Raw genomic sequence first — 16,275 nt, 5'->3', positions numbered from 1 at the left:
GAGCGCACTGTATGGGGGGAAGGGCACAGTTGCAGCTCTGGCTTGGGCGAGGCAAAGGCATTACGTTTAACCAAAATGTTTGTACCCCCATGATATCCTGAAATTAAAAAAAAATTATTGCCACGAAGTTATTTTTAATGTTCATTCATTATCTTTTTAATTTCTGCAGGATCTGTGGTGACATGCCCTTTCTTATTCTTCACATTGGTATTTTGTGTTTTCTCTCTTTTTTAATATTCTTGGCTAGGGATTTTTGAGTTGTGTTAATTTTTTCTTGAAACCAACCTCTCTAATGTTTGTTTTCTAATTCATTCATTTCTGCTCTTACTTAAGTTAATAATTTCTGTCTACTTATTTAGAACCTAATTTTTATTTTTCCCCCTAGAATCTTAAGGAAGAAACTTGGATTGATTTTAACCTTCTTTCTTTGTACATATAAGCTTTTAAAATATAGAGTTCCTTATAAGCTCTGCTTTTGCTGCATACCACAAATTTTGGTATGTTGTTTTCATTGTCATTTAGTTAAACATATATTCTAACTTTACTTTTGATTTGTTCTTCGATCCATGTATTATGTTTAAATATGCTATTTAATTCAAAATATTTGGGGATTTTTCGGATATCTTGTTGATTTCTAATTAAATGGTAGGAAAGCATATTTTTGTAGGATTTTGAACTTTTGAGTTACAATTGATACTTGTTTATTTGCCCAACATATAATCTATCTTGATGGACATTTCATTTGTACTTGGAAAGAGAATGTATTTTGTAGTTGTTGGATTTAGTGGTCTATAAACTTCATCAGTTAGTAGTCTATAACTTCATCAATTAGATGAAGTTCATTCAGAGTGTTGTTCAGAGATCTATATCCTTACTAACTTTTTGACTACCTGTTTACTGAGAGAGGGGTGTTCACATCTCCAAATAAGATTTGGACTTGCCTGTTCTTTCAATTTTGTCAGTTTTCTTCATGTATTTTGTTGCTTTGTTTTTAGGGCATTAGCCTTTCTGATTCTTATGTCTTCCTGATGAACTGGCCCTTATAATTATGAAGTATTTCTCTTATCTTTAACAGTATTCCTTGACTCAAAGCCTATTTTTTATGACGTTAATATAGTAAGTTCATATTTATGTTTGCTGTTTTCACTGCCTATCTTTCCATTCCTTTCTTTCAAGTATGTCTTTTAGAGACAACATATAGTTGAGTATTTTTTAAATCAAGTTTGACCTTTAGTTGTAGTGTTTGGCCCACTTATATTTAATGTAATTATTGATGTAATTTGGTTTAGTCTTTCATTTCTCTGTCCCATTTAATTTTTGTTCTATTGTTCCTCCTTTCTTGCCTCTTTTGGGAATAATTGAATATTATTTAGTATTCTATTTTAATGCCTCTGTTGGCTTTTTACTCATACCTCTTCATTGTTATTATTACTATCATTATTTTAGTGGTTGCTTGTGGGATTACAATACACATCCTTGATTTATTACAGATTAGTTAGAGGTACTATTGTATGACTTTCATGTACAATCTTATAATCCTGTAGCCATATTGTTCCGTTTACCTCTCTCATCCTGTGTGGGAATTTTGCGGTATGTATTACATGTACGTATGTTATAAACCCCACAATACAGTGTTACAATTTTTGCTTTAAGCAGTTTTTTAAAGAAATCAGAGGAAGAAAGGATACAATAAATTTACTCACATATTCACCGATGGCTTGCTTTCTTCCTCTATTTGTAAATTTCCATCTAGTGTTATTTCTTTTCATCTAGGCAACAATTTTTCTTGGTTTTTATTCTACCTTAATTTGGAAGGATATTTTTGCTATACATATGATTCTGGGTAAGTAGCTTTTCTTTCAATGTTTTCAATGTGTCATTCCATTGTCTTCTGGCTTACATTGTTTATGATGAGAAATCCACCATTATCCTTGTAGTCATTCCTCTATATATAAAGTGTCAATTTTTTTGTAGCAACTTTCACGTTTTCTCTTTCTCTCTGATTTTTAGCAGTTTGTGCTATACCTAAGTGTGATCTTCTTTCTATTTGTCTTGCTTGGGGTTTTCTGAGCTCCTTGCTTTATTACATTTATTTTTAAACAATTTGGGGAAATTTCTAGTCACTGTATCTTCCAATATTTCTTATTCCCCAACTTTTTCTCCTTGTTTCCTTCTGGGACTCAACTTATACATATTTTGGACACCTCGATAATGTCTCGCAGAACATTGAGTCTCTGCTAATTTTTTTAAACTTATTTTTTCTCTGTTCTTCAGATAAATTAATTTATATTAATTTTCTTTATTTTTAGGTCATCTTTTGTTTGGTTTATGTGCCTGCATTTTCTCTTGACTGTGGACTATTTTTTCCCTATTTCTTCTCATGTCCAGTTATTTTACTTTATTGTTACTGATCGTAGACGATACCATGTATTGAGTGTGGATCGTGCCATCTTCCTTTAAAGAATGTTGAGTTTTGTCCTGGCAGGCAGTTTAATTATCAGAAGATCTTCGTAGTTTTGTTGGGATTGGCATAATTCCCTGTTAGAGCAAGTCTGTTTCAGTTTTGAATTTAGTCTTAGCATGCACTCTCTTTCTCTGGGGCTTAGTCCTTACTTATAAGACACAGCCTTTTAAATGCTGATAAACTCAGTAAGGTCTTTTCACCCTGGCTTGGTTGGTTTTCCAATGTTTGTCAGCATTGACCTCTGGTATCACTCACGGTCCATCTCCTAGTGCCGTAGCAGGTGATCTTTGTTAGGACTTACTGAATCATTCCCTGTGTATGTGCTACCCAGTCTTTGGCCAAAGACCTGCAGTGAATGCTCACACAGACGCCTGAAATCTTCCCTTTACACAGCTCCCTCTTCTCAGCTGTCTTGCCCTGTGAAGTCCAGCTGCTCTCTCAGCACAGTGAGATTGCCACTCTGCCTGGGCTCCCTGTCCCTGTTCTGTGGCTGTCAGCACTCGTGGGCAGAAAGCTGGATGATCATGGGACTTAACTGGTGAGCTTCCTTTTTGCCAAGGATGATATTTCTGTGCTACTCCATGCCTGAAAGCAACTGCTGTTGCTCCATGAGTTAATATAAATGTGTTTGCAGACAGGATTTGTCTTAGGAGTTTTGCAGAGCTTTGCCCTAAAGGAATATGTGAACGTGTTGGTTTGCATTTCAAATGCTGTTGCACTCGGAAGAGCATCTCTGAAAAACAGTAGCGGCTGTATCCCACACGGCGCCATGTTTCTCAGACCTAAAGGTTTGGATTTGCTTTGTAAAGCAAAGTGAATCTGTTAAAAACTACAGGATGAGTGCTTACAATGGAGTGCCTCCCGGAACAGACAACAACAGACAGCTGCCTGAATGGCTAAAAGCAAGCTCCTGTTTAAACACTCCAGACTACCTGTCTCCATTCACAATAACCTAATAAATATGGAGCCAATATATCTCTGTTTAACCCCTCTGTTAAGTGATAGATTTACCTTAGCACGTAGAAGTTAATCTTTGAAAGATTTTATAACCATTTGTTCACATAGATAGAATTAGTTAAAGGATCTGTAGAAGCCTTTTGAAAATCTGTTAACCTAAGAGGAACTACCTGCTGTTATGTAAATCTGTTATCCCTGGCAACTGATCACTGTTACCTATAAGTTACCATGTAAGACCTCATTCGGGGCTTTTTGAGATCCACGGAGAAGATCTAGGCCCCCTGAGATCGTGCTTTGCCTATAATCTTTTTAAACTTATACAATGATTTCTTTGTCTCTGTGTATTCTTTTATTTCCAATTATTTTCCATTTTTCTCTATTATTCTTATCCCTTGCAACTCTACCAAAGGGACCCAGTTTTTTGCGGGGAGCGTTGGCCACGTTCCCGGAAAACTGCCTCATATATTTTGTTCTGATTTATAGTTTTTGGCAAAAGGGCAAATCTAGCATTGGTTACTCTGTCATAGCTGGAAGTGAAAGCTATGTGATTTTAAGTATTAAACGAGTTAAGATATAAAAAAAAGTTCTGTATAAACAGTATCTATACACATGTGTAAGTGTTATAATGATATCTTTGTTTAGCGAGGATTTATAATTATGTAGGCAAGATAAAGGTTAGGCTTTAAATACTAGAAACCCTGTCTATGATTAGGTCACTGAAGCGTCTAGCAGCTACATGTATACAATGTATCATAAAATTGACTACACATGTTTCCTGCACAGGTGACATATTCACATTTTTTCCCCTTACCTTCTCCCACCCTCACTTCATTATCTTTGTGTATGTATTAAAAGCTTTAGTTTTCCTTCCTTTAGTCAGGGAGGACTTCTATGGAAAGAGAAAGAAACTCTTCCAGCCTGTGCAAGGGAAAATTCCACAGTACATCTTTTTTCCTCTTCAATGTTTAATCCTCCTTCTATTAACATGAGGGGATGAAGGCCTGTTTATCCCCAGTGATTATTTTAGTACTGCTTCATCTCTCTGGGTTTTCATGTCCTGTGGGCCGGAAACAAAATTAAGAATCACTGGTCCCGTCTGCCTTTTGTTTCTGAAATACGAACTTTTGAAAAAATACTAACCTACCTTGGATAAATCTGTTTTGTGTGACCAAAGAAAGAAAGCATTTTGACCTGTGCTCCTATATCTGTCCCAATGGCTCTGCCTTACTCTCCTCTATACTGTGGAGGACTTTGATATTCAGACTCTTAAAAAGGACATACTCCCTTTGTAGACTTTGCCAGAAGGTGATTTGAACATGAATCAAAATGGTGAACTCTATACTAAGCTCTTTTACATTACTTGTTAAAAGGGTGAAACTGTTGGCTCAAGTCAGATAATGAAAAACTATAGGCATAAGCTGATGGAAATTTGAATACAGAGAAATGTAAATGTGTAATAAGCATCTTTGCTTCCTGTGTTTTGGTGGCCGGATGGAGATTAAAGAAGGAATTCTGGGAACACCAACCTCAGAAGGAGAAGACATGTAGATTCATTATCTTGCTGTTCTGCTATCAGTGCTTACAGGGCGGGAACTCTGTAAGTGTTAAGTACACAACATCTGTTTATTAAGATATTGATGTAGTTGTGCCAATGTGTATTTTTCAAATAAAAAATTTCTCTCTTTGAAGGAATCACTTTAGGGCTAGAGCGATCAGAAATCCAATATTGATAAAAACTTTCTTGTTTTTAATAATTCTGTCTAGATGAATTAAAATTGTTGAGTCTGCTTATGAATGAAAGAAACCTTTGAATATTTTAAGATTTTGATATCTTTTTTCAATTTTGCCTTCTCTATATTTTCCCAATGTTCCCTTCCCATAATCCCTTTTGCTCTCATATTCTGACATGTTTTTATGTAGCAATACAAAAAGGAGAAGTTAACAGAAGATGAGATAAATTTTATTTTTCTTTTAGAAAGAAAGGAAGAAGGTGGGGTTACATTTTTATACATATCTATAAATATAGAATGATAGACGAAACCTTCCAAATAAATAAATAAATATTGCCACGTGCTAAGGGACATAAGAAATTGTGGGGCTCCTTTGGCTCTGTTAAAAAGAAAACCCCTGTGGTGGTGTTGCATTTGTGAGATTACAACCACTTTTCTAACAAGGTCCTTTTGGGATTTTTCATCTAGTTAACAGTATTGAAAAGCCTCCAATGGCTATTACATAGGACAATATCCCTGACAGGAAATGAAAACTATTAAAGAAAATGTTTGCCATGTATGGCTATACACTGTTATACATAGGTTTAGTGCTTCAGAATAGGAACTGGCCCTTCAAGTTCAGCTTAAAACCTTGTTCAGTGTTTCTCTGATAACTGAAAAGAATGAATCAATTTCTAAGGTTGGGTACATGATGGCATTTAAGAAAAAGGTGACTGGGAAGAAGCTGTTGTTTGAATCTGCTTTTCTTCTCTTCAGGTGGTCATTCAAATAAAGGTAGGAAAAGAGAGGGGTCCTTGCGGGAAGAATCTTAGTAATGGGGTACAGCTAGGATGAGGGCTCACCTCAGTCCCACCTGCCTGGCCTTCTCAGCTGTTTGCCAGGTGAGGCTTTGTTTCCTGCAGGCTAGCACTGGGGCTCCTGGGACTGAAGGCTGTCTTCATTTGATGCCCCAAGAATTTCCAAGTGGAAATTCACACAGATGTGTCAGCCTAGGAGGGTTTTAACTAATCCCATAGCCGCGGCTACGGAGCACTAATGAGACCACGGTGGAGAGCCTGACGGTGTTCCTTTCGTAACTCCTACAGCTTGTCCTCTGGTTAGTGGACTTCCTTTTCCCCTGAGTCCTTGATGTCATTTCACTTAGGGAAAAGGTCACAATTTTTCAATCCACAGAAAATCTAACCCAGAGCGGTCCCAGTGTCTCAAGGCCTCCTCCCCAGTGACATTTTTGTAATTTTCCCGGAATGGATAACTACTCAACCAGGAAGTAGTGGCTTAATTAAATGCCTCTTAGGAGAGTGTGAATTTATTTCCATTTTGACAAGCAAATCCTAGCAGGGTAGATTTTCATGAGCTGATATGAACTCTATTCCTCAGGCCAAATTCACTAAAACCAAGGATGGGGACAAGAGGCAAGGCTGTATCATGAGTCACTTGGGCACAGAGCAGGTCCATTCTCAGCCCTCTGGCTCCACTGCACAGAGGAGTGGCAGGCAAAGGGTGTCCCTTGTGGCGAGGTGAGTGTTCCAGCAGACTAGGTGTCAAGTTTTGACCAGCTACCACCAATCTTTTCTGACAGCTCTTCCCCAGAGAGGATCCAGGAAGAACAGAGGCTTAAAATTAGCGTCCTCATCAGCTTGCCCCGTTCAGTTGTTAATGTCAAGGTTGCAAACCCACCTGCCCACAGGATCCCGGCACGAAATGATGCACGGGGCAGTGGAGAGGCTTCTGGGCCTGCTTCTTGCCTACTTCCAAGCAGTGAGTTCCCGAACCCACTGCTTTTGCTGAACGCTAAACTGACTAAGAAGACAGGCACAGAGAAGAGAAATCCGGCGGGGGTCGGGAGGGAGGGGTCCCCTCTTTCCGCCTTCCTGAAGGGGAAATTTCTAGTTTACACGTTGGGTTTCTTATTCGGAAAAGTGGTACACGCGGGGTGAGGAAGGCGGTGAAACCCAGCTACTCTGGCCCCACAGGTTGACTCTCAGGGGACCTCCTGGGGAGGGAGACAGAGAGGAGCGGCTAATTCCACGGTCACCCCACTCCCCCTTCCCGGGCGTGTGAAGGGAGCGGTTCCCATAAAGACAGCTTGGTTTGCTGGAAGACCGGTTAAAGAGGGTTCCTTTGGGGCTCCCTACATATACCTGGGGAAGGGGCGGCACCTTTCCGGGCTCGTGCCCCCGGCGTGTGCGTTGACCCTGTTGCCTCGGACCACCCCCAAAGGGTCGCGGGCCACCACGCTGTTGTCCTCGGCGCTCGGGAGCTCCTGCGAGCAGGAGGCGGGCACCGGGGTCACCCGGGGCCGGGGCTTCAGCACGTTGAGCGGGTCCGGCTCCGCGTCGTCCTCGGCGCTCCGGGTGTGGCGCCGCGGCCTGGGCGTGTTGAAGAGGAGGAGGGGGATCTCGTTCCTCCGCGACAGGAACTGGGAGAAGGGCGGCGGGTTCGCGCCCGGCAGGAAGGCCCTCTTGGCGCGGCCCAGACTGACCAGGAAGTGGTGCTGAGGAGACTGGTACACGTCGTAGCCGTTCTCCAGCGTCCGGTGTCTGAACCTGCAGCTCTCCGGGGTGAAGTGATGCTGCACAGGTGAGAAAAGCGATGCTGCAGGGGCAAGAGCGCCAGGTGAGGAAAGCGATGCTGCAGGGGCAAGAGCGCCAGGTGAGGAAAGCGATGCTGCAGGGGCAAGAGCGCCAGGTGAGGAAAGCGATGCTGCAGGGGCAAGAGCGCCAGGTGAGGAAAGCGATGCTGCAGGGGCAAGAGCGCCAGGTGAGGGCTGGCTGGCGGGGCGACCCTCCTCCTGGGGCCCGTGCTGGCGGCAACCGGCCGGAGTCCGGGGGTTAGCCCGTGCTGCGCTTCACCCCGGTGGCCCTTTCTGGGGAAAAGTGGTTTCAACTAATGCGTGGCAGTTGCCCAGGCGCGGAATGCGGTCCCGCCTTTCAGGCGTGGCCACCGCCAGGCCTCTTGGCTCCGGCCTGGAGACCTGGCCTCCCACGTGCTTTTCTTGGGCACAGCGCCCTCCTTCCCACTCTCTATCTTTTCCAGCCCTCTTCTGGCTGAAAGTTGGCTTGGGTTTGTCTCCTTCCCTGGAGAAAGGAGATGGGATGGAATTTGTAGGGTGCTGACGTCAGAGAGTTAATATAGTTTGGGGATTAGTGACAGGAACTTTGCTAACTGATGAGCTGGGTTTGAGTTCTCACTCTGCTTGAGTGTTGGGTTTTGTTGAGTGCCTACCAAGGCCTTTGCGTATTATTTCATTTAAACTCAAACTCCACGAAGTATTTACATTTGAGAACTATCTATGCCTAGATGTGTTCAACAGATATTTATTTATTTATCTATATTTCAGTATTTGTTCAACAGAGATTTATCTATTCTAGGCAGATACTACGGTAGATGCTGGGACACAGCAGTAAGGCAAAACAGAAAGTCTCTACTCTCGAGAAATTTCTAGTGGGTATGTCTGGTGGCAGGAGACTCCTGAGATGAGCAGCCCTACTGTTTCACTATCTCAAAACCCTTTGGAATATGCCGGCAGCCTTTAGTTTGGGAAACCCTTTGCTTACCAATCCGAATGACCAGCTATCACAGTTGGGGCAGAGGTCATTAAATAGAGATGTGTCACTGGGGGGAGCTCCACAGGTCATGTGGTCCATTCCATTTTTTCCCGGAGAAGAAATTCAAGTTCAGTGATGTGAGGGGACTTGCCTAAGGTCACAGCTAGTCGCAGAATCAAGAAGGAACCAGTGGTGTCTCACCCTTTCTAATGTACTTTACAACGTGAATTCACATGATTCGAGGAACTGCAGCTACATACCAGGGCCTGTGCTAGACAGAAAAATGGGTACCGTTGGGCAGTGCAGACGGGGGACTGAGAGCCTGGGCTCTACGGCCAGACTGCCTAGGGTCACACCCAGCTGTGGAAACCTGAGCATTCGACATTTAGTGAATAAAGTACTCAGTGAAAACATCACCAAGGTATACTGCAGATGGAACCTTTAAGCTGGAAAAAGTCTATATTGTGTCAGAGAAATTAGGTAATTGTTTGCAAATGGCAACCAACACAAAAGAGAAACTCACTGATCCAAAAATGTTGCCTCTGAAATCCATGCAGAGGTATCTTCTGCTCATCACACCTGTGATCACCACAAAGCCAGCATCCTCGGAACTGATCATCAAGGCACCTGTGGGGAAACCATTCAGGTCAAAAACTCCTTACAGGCCGGGCCCAGTGCCTCATGCCTGTAATCCCAGCACTCTGGGAGGCCAAGGCGGGTGGATCGTTTGAGCTCAGGAGTTCAAGACCAGCCTGAGCAAGAGCAAGACCCCATCTCTACTAAAAAAAATAGAAAGAAATTAGCTGGACAACTAAAAATATGTATATATAAAAAAAAATTAGCCGGGCATGGTGGTGCATGCCTGTAGTCCCAACTACTCGGGAGGCTGAGGCAGAAGGATCGCTTGAACCCAGGAGTTTGAGGTTGCTGTGAGCTAGGATGACGCCACGGCACTTACTATAGCCCGGGCAACAAAGCAAGACTCTGTCTCAAAACAAAACAAAAAAAAAACTCCTTACATAGCCAATTCCTACCTTTGGGCACTTCCTGGAAACTCACCTTCCTGAAACCTCCCAGGATTGAGTTTAAGGGTGCTGATAACTTCACGTAACTCTCCCCTTCTACTTGTTCGGCCTCAATTTCCTCCGACAAACCCCCTCCACACACACACACACACACACACACACACACACACACACACACACACATGCTCATTCGCCTCCTGCTTCATCCTCTGGCCCATATGGGGCACTCTGAACTCTGGCATTCTTTCACCTGTGCTGTACACATTTCTCTCTTTCCACCTGGACTGTCTTTATCTTCCCCTTTGCCTTGCTAATACCTTTTAATGTTTGTGGCTACATTCTTCCAAGCCTTCTGCTTTTGTGATTTAAAAATCTACGCTGAGATGTCTTCCAAAGATCCAGCTTGTATATGGAGTCTGATTCTCCACCTGGATGGCTGTGTAATAGTCTGATTCATCAGTCAACACCCAATATGTGTCCAGAACTTCCTTCTCTGCTCACCAATGTCACTCATCCTTCAGGATGAAGCTCAGACATCACCATCTCTATGGAGACTTTCCTCATCTCCCTCATCAGAGCTGATGTTCTTTCTTCTCATGCCCTCTGCACAATGCCTGCACCTCTGTTCACTGACCCTGCTCCAGCTAAGTGCGCACATCTAGTGCCTTCTCCAAAGTGAGCTCCTTAGGAGCAGAGGGTATATGTGGTTTTACGTTGAATAGATACCAGTGGTGGATGGAATTTTCTTCCAGGGCTCTACTTGGGTTCAGTTCTTTGTTATTTTCTCAGTTGGTGGTGCCCCCTCCAGGTGCAATCTTTCATGGTCTTTCAGCGTCCCTTCTCGAAAACTAGTCTCCAAAAGGGCCTGACACCCATTCATACGACTTACACCTTAAATAATTGATAATGGCTTGAAGCAGGCCTTCTCTTGTATTGCAAGGGCACGATTAGACCATACAGTGGTGTAACATGACTGACTATTCAGCAAAACTTCTGCCCTAAATACTGCTTAATTACCTGACATTTTCTGTTAAAAATGATTTCTTTAGGTCTTTGAGGCCACGTCCACTAGCCTGCCACAGAATTTCCACGTGCATCTCGTCTGACCTCACAGCCCCGATGCAGGCGTCCAGGCAGGAATTCCAATCCCCCTTCTGCGAATGCAGTCAGAGAGGCTGCGAAGGCCCAACGTCTGTGCCTGGCAAGTGATGGAGCCTCGTGGGGTGACTTAAAGCCAAGGCTCCTCTCTTGCATCATGTAGGCTCAACACAAAGACCTCAGAGGACAGCAAGTGGGCAATAATTAGACACTAGCTGCATGCAGATCATGGTAGCGACTGAAAACTGGAGTGATGCGGGGCAGAGGGAATGAGGGTGGAGGCAAGCCCAGAAAGAAGAGAAGGGAAGAGAGCCAGAGAGAAAACTTAATTTGTCTCAAAGTCTGGCTAAGGGTTAACATTGGAGGAAGCTTCTGGAAAGTGGGGTGGAGTATGGGAGGTGCAGAGGATGCTTAAATTCCTCCAAAATAGTGTCTGCCTATGTGTCTCAATTGTATGGCTAATTCTGTGGTAAATCCTGAGAGAAACATAAGGAATGTGTAAGAAATGTTTCTATTCTGATGACTTTCAGTCTAAATGGGAAAAAAATTACATTTAGTAACCGTTTTTGAGTGGTTGTGCTTTAAGTACTTTATATCTTTTAAACTCTCAAAACAACTATTATTAATATATTGTTAGTATTGTTAGTAATAGCATTGGTAGTAGCAGCATCCCAATTTAAGTGACAATGAATCTAAGGATTGAATCTCAGGTTGGTGACATCTTCTTCCTAATACGCTGTGGTCTGCCTCTCTCAGCAATCATTGCAAGTATGAGGAGACAGCGTCAAGTGCTGAAATACATGCTGAGGATGAATCACTGACGGAGTCGGGGAAGAGGCACAGAACCAGGATGCAGGGGACGGGGATCCTGGTCCCACTTCTGGCACTTACTAACCTTGTAGCCTTGGGTGATGCCTTGCTCTAGCCTTAGTTTCCTCCTCTGTGAAATGAGAATAATAATAGCTGTCCTGCCTACTTTCATAGGGTGACAATAAGAATCAAATGGGGCCAGGTGCTCAGTGGCTCATGCCTGCGATCCTAGCACTCTGGGAGGCTGAGGCGGGAGGATCACTTGAGCTCAGGAGTTTGAAGCCAGCCCGAGCAAGAACGAGACCCCGTCTCTACTAAAAATAGAAAAATTAGCCAGGCATGGTGGCGCATGCCTGTAGTCCCAGCTACTCGGGAGGCTGAGGCAGGAGGATCGCTTGAGCCCAGGAGTTGAGGTTGCTGTGAGCTGGGCTGACGCCACAGCACTTGCCCAGGCAACAGAGTGAGACTCTGTCTCAAAAAAAAAAAAAAGAAAAAAAGAATCAAATGGGATAATGGCTGTAAAAGTGACTCGCGAGCGTTACCATGCGGTGTGCTCCGACCTGCCTCTTATGCCAAACCCTTGCTTCTTGACAGTTGCAGCGGCCTGGGGCTTGGGGTCAGAGTGGGCAGTGTGCGTGGGGCGGGACTTCTGCTGCCCGGGGCCAGTCCCAGTAGGAAACACCCTGCAGGTGCTGAGGAACAATGCGCAGCTGCTTAGGAGGCCACAGATGCTGGATTCAAACCAACATGAGTCAACGTGGAAGTTTAGAACCTACAAGAGAGGCGGATTTCTTCCCTTTTGCAGTCTCGGCAGCCATCTTTTCACATCTGCACAGACTCGGGGAGAATTTGGCAGAAGGAGGGAACAAATCACTGTCGGCTGGAGCCACCTGTTCTACCTGGTGGAGCAAACAGGCTTAAAGGACTTTGCCTTCAGTGACGGTGGCATCTGCATGCATGTGACCTTGGAAGAGCATGAGATTTGGGGTCAAGATGTCCTCTAGGTCACTCACTACCTGTGTGTGCCACTTATTTAAATTCTTTGATCTTTGTTGTTTCATATTTAAAATGGGGATAGTAGAAACATTCACCTCATTTTGTCATCTTGAGGATGTAATGCGATAATGTTCTTATCCACCATAAAGCACTTTCCAAATGCTGGTGAATTTTCCAATTACCACTTCACCTCAACCTCTGCTATCAAAGCGGAAGATTATCTGCTCCGTCCTATTGTCATAGCCAGTGGATGAGAAATAAGAAGTCAGGTGCCTCAAGCCCCCCAAACGAAAGATAGTATTGTGAGGAGGGGTAGAGTCCTCCGTGCGTCTGAAGGGAGTCTGTGGAATCTTACGGGCAGGTAATTTCATTCGGTTCAGTGCCATGACCTGAAGATGGGCTGTGTACTCAACTCTTAATCAAGAACTTACTGCAGCAAAATAATCAACGGATCAGACTTCACTGGAAATGTATAATTAATTAGGAGGTAGAAACCCTCAGACTTTTCCATCAGTGTGAAGCGCTGCCTCGCATTCATTAACGAGGCAATTGCAAGCCCTTCGCCAGACTTTAATTGGTTGTGCATCCTTATCTACATGCGCTAATGTTTCCCTTGCCTTTCGAGTAACTTTTTTTTTTTTTTTTTTTGAGACAGAGTCTCACTCTGTTGCCCGGGCTAGAGTGCCGTGGCATCAGCCTAGCTCACAGCAACCTCAAACCCCTGGGCTCAAGTGATCCTCCTGCCTCAGCCTCCCGAGTAGCTGGGACTACAGGCATGCGCCACCATGCCCGGCTAATTTTTTCTATATATTTTTAGTTGTCCAATTAATTTCTTTCTAATTTTTGGTAGAGACGGGGTCTCGCTCTTGCTCAGGCTGGTTACGAACTCCTGAGCTCAAACAATCTGCCTGCCTCGGCCTCCCAGAGAGCTAGGATTACAGGCGTGAGCCACTGCGCCCGGCCTCTTGCTCTTTTTTTGATAATATTAATACATATAACGGAACAGTACAAAAGATTATATAAACTGAGAGAGTGGATCTCCCACCCACTGGGCTGACCCTGAGTCGCTCTCCACGTTAGCATTTGTCTTTACAGAGACACGACACTTAGCTAGTGCCTGTATCGGACAAAGCAAAGTCACATTTCTATAAAAAAAAAAAATCTGACGTTGGTTCCATGTGCCTTGCTGCTTTCCAGTCACTTTAATTCATTCCAGCTGGTGCTCAGTGAGCAGCCCTGGGCCTGATGCCGGCGGGCACTGGAGGGAAAAGGGCTAACGTCTCGCCGGCTGCGGAGGCTGCGCTCCGCACACTCCCTGCCCACAGGGCCAGCCGGTGGGAGCACCTTCCAGTAAAAGGGTCCCATGACTCTAGGCAAGTTGTATAAACGTCTGCCCTTTCCACCTATGGGAATCAAAATTATCCACCATAACCTGCTATCCTGAATTTTAAATCACACATAATCTTGCAGGGGAGGTAAGGCTGGCCCTCCACGAGAGGTGCAAAATTGGATTTCCCGAAAATCTGACAATGAGCTGGGTGAGAAGGGATAACAGACCACAAGGTCCTTGAAGAGCTGAGTCATCCTTTTCAGTCACAGAGCTTATTGTAATGCCAGCCACACAGTAGGTCCTATTAAATATCTGCTGAATGAAATGAGGGATACTTTGGTTGCCTCAAGTGTATCTAGATTGATTTCAGATTTTTGCCATTAGACTCCAACTTGGCTTCCAAGGTGTTGACTCCTAAGTCCTACTATATCACCTTGACTTCTGGAACCTGTTTGATATTTAGAGATAATTTTTCTCAGTCCTTCCATCTCCTATCAACATCCATTGAACTCACGAATAGGTTTAAACTGTTGGCTTTGCATATGTATATATAGCTTGCTATCTACCAGGTTTAAGGACCTTTGATTCCTAGAAGAATGAATACCTTGACCACGGCAAAATAATTGATTATTAGGACAATAAAGAGCAAGTCATAATTTCTATAAAATGTTATCTTCCGTTAGAGATCATGATTACTTTTTCATTTAATTTGAAATATATTGAATCACTTTGCATTTTTCTGTATCCTTAGAGTCATTTTTACATATTCTTCTAAAATAGGAGACCCTGTCTTTTCCAGTATCCACCCCCTATCCCACCCCATTATCCCTTGTTAGGTGCACACAAAAGGGTCCTGATTTGGATCATAGCTACTGATTGACTATTGTGAATTGTGATCCACCTCTCTACAAACCTAATCTTTAAAAACATTCCAGTTGCCTCCTGTTGCCTATTGGGTTTCCAATGAGCTCAACTTCCTACTAATTGGACACCTCTCAGTTTCATAGAGAAGAATCACCAGTTCATACTGGCACCTCTGACGCACCCAGTAAACCTGCTGGACTGAGGGATGGCTGCGTGGGTAGATGAGTTGGTGGGTGGATTGTGCACTAAGTGCTCAGACCCACCGAGACAGCACACCTAGACAGTGTCTTCAATGTTTTTCCCGGGAATTTTTGCAAAGCCAGAATACTAGAAGCTCAGAGTCAGAAAGAGCCCTTGAGTTCATCTATTCTAATTCTTAGTAGGATCCAGGAATCTTCTTTACAACCTCCCTGGTTAACCCAGTCTGAAGTTTGTGAGCTAGAACCCAGAGTCTACTGATCTGTCTGGCTTCTTTTCCTCTTAGACTCCCTGCCTTTCTTTCTATACGTTTTTTGAATCCTTGGGCAGGGCAAAGGGAAAGAAGCTCCTACTGTGGGAAGAAGGGTTTTAGTTGAGGCAGAAATTATTCATGCTCAGAGAAACCAGTAAGTACTAATGGGGGAAGGTGTGACAGTATCTTCCCCTAAGGTTTAAAATACACACACACACACACACACACACACACACACACACACAGAATACGTGGCTCCTGGGCAGGAAGGGAGGAGGTTGGGCTAGTCCTCTGGTCTCCCCCCAAACCTCCCCAACCCCCCGTGGATGGGCACCTGGGCAGTTGCCCTTTCTTCCCAGCCTGCAGCCCCTACTCACTGTAGATGGTCTGGTGGGGTGTGCCGTCCACGTGGCCGTCCTTGTGGATCTGCAGGTGGTAGCTGTTCCTGGCTGTGGCCGTGTACAGGTGGATCAGGCCGCCCCAGCTGGAGCTGAGCAGCGGGGAGGCGTTGGGATAGGCTCTGATGACACTCACGCCGCAGACACTGCACAGGGCACAGACCCAGAGCCTGAGGCAGGCCCCCAGCATCGCCGCACTCTGAATGGCTGGTGCTGACACTGAAACCAGACACTCCCTCCGCGGGCCGCCTGGCTGGCCTTTTCCTCCTCTTCTTCCTTGCAAGTAGCCGGCGTGAGGATCTGAGGCTGGATTCCCTCCTTTTTCTCCCTGGACTTTTAAAGGGTAGCAGTGTGACATCAAACAGGAAAAACTGTACTGTCCACATCCTCTCTGTTGTAATCAGCCCATTTGAAGAAAGTGCAAAGACCTCTGAGACCTCTGGGCGCACGGAAGGCACGTCGGTTCCAGACACACACACCCCTCAATTTCAAGCCAACGCTCCAAAAAGTGAGTGATGTGTGGGCAAAAGTTATCTGTGACTCTGGGTTGTCTGTTGACCTGTCCCACTTCCACCAGGAAATGCGAAGGCAGCCAGCGGTTCCC

General features: G+C 44.3%; 1 protein-coding gene across 1 annotated transcript; it reads right to left on the bottom strand.

Annotated features, from left to right (window-relative positions):
• Positions 1-5,462: 5,462 nt before the first annotated feature.
• Positions 5,463-15,958, bottom strand: FGF23 (fibroblast growth factor 23). Its single transcript, XM_012659635.1, has 3 exons — positions 15,651-15,958; positions 9,223-9,326; positions 5,463-7,723 (listed from the first exon to the last, which is right to left on the bottom strand). Exons 1-3 carry the CDS (start codon positions 15,859-15,861, stop codon positions 7,283-7,285), a joined length of 756 nt encoding a protein of 251 aa, XP_012515089.1. The 5' UTR covers positions 15,862-15,958; the 3' UTR covers positions 5,463-7,282.
• Positions 15,959-16,275: the final 317 nt, after the last annotated feature.

Source organism: Propithecus coquereli, unplaced genomic scaffold (assembly GCF_000956105.1).
Source record: "Propithecus coquereli isolate 6110/MARCELLA unplaced genomic scaffold, Pcoq_1.0 Scaffold623, whole genome shotgun sequence".
Classification (NCBI taxonomy): domain Eukaryota; kingdom Metazoa; phylum Chordata; class Mammalia; order Primates; family Indriidae; genus Propithecus; species Propithecus coquereli.
The sequence above is the reverse complement of the archived record's forward strand: the minus strand, read 5'-3'. Positions and strand labels throughout refer to the sequence as shown.

Coding starts and splice junctions, on each gene's coding strand:
- FGF23 (XM_012659635.1), bottom strand. CDS start 15,861: ATGCTGGGGGCCTGCCTCAGGCTCTGGGTCTGTGCCCTGTGCAGTGTC. Junction 9,327..15,650: donor ACCCCACCAGACCATCTACA/GTGAGTAGGGGC, acceptor GTTTCCCCACAG/GTGCCTTGATGATCAGTTCC. Junction 7,724..9,222: donor GAGGCAACATTTTTGGATCA/GTGAGTTTCTCT, acceptor TCACCTGTGCAG/CATCACTTCACCCCGGAGAG.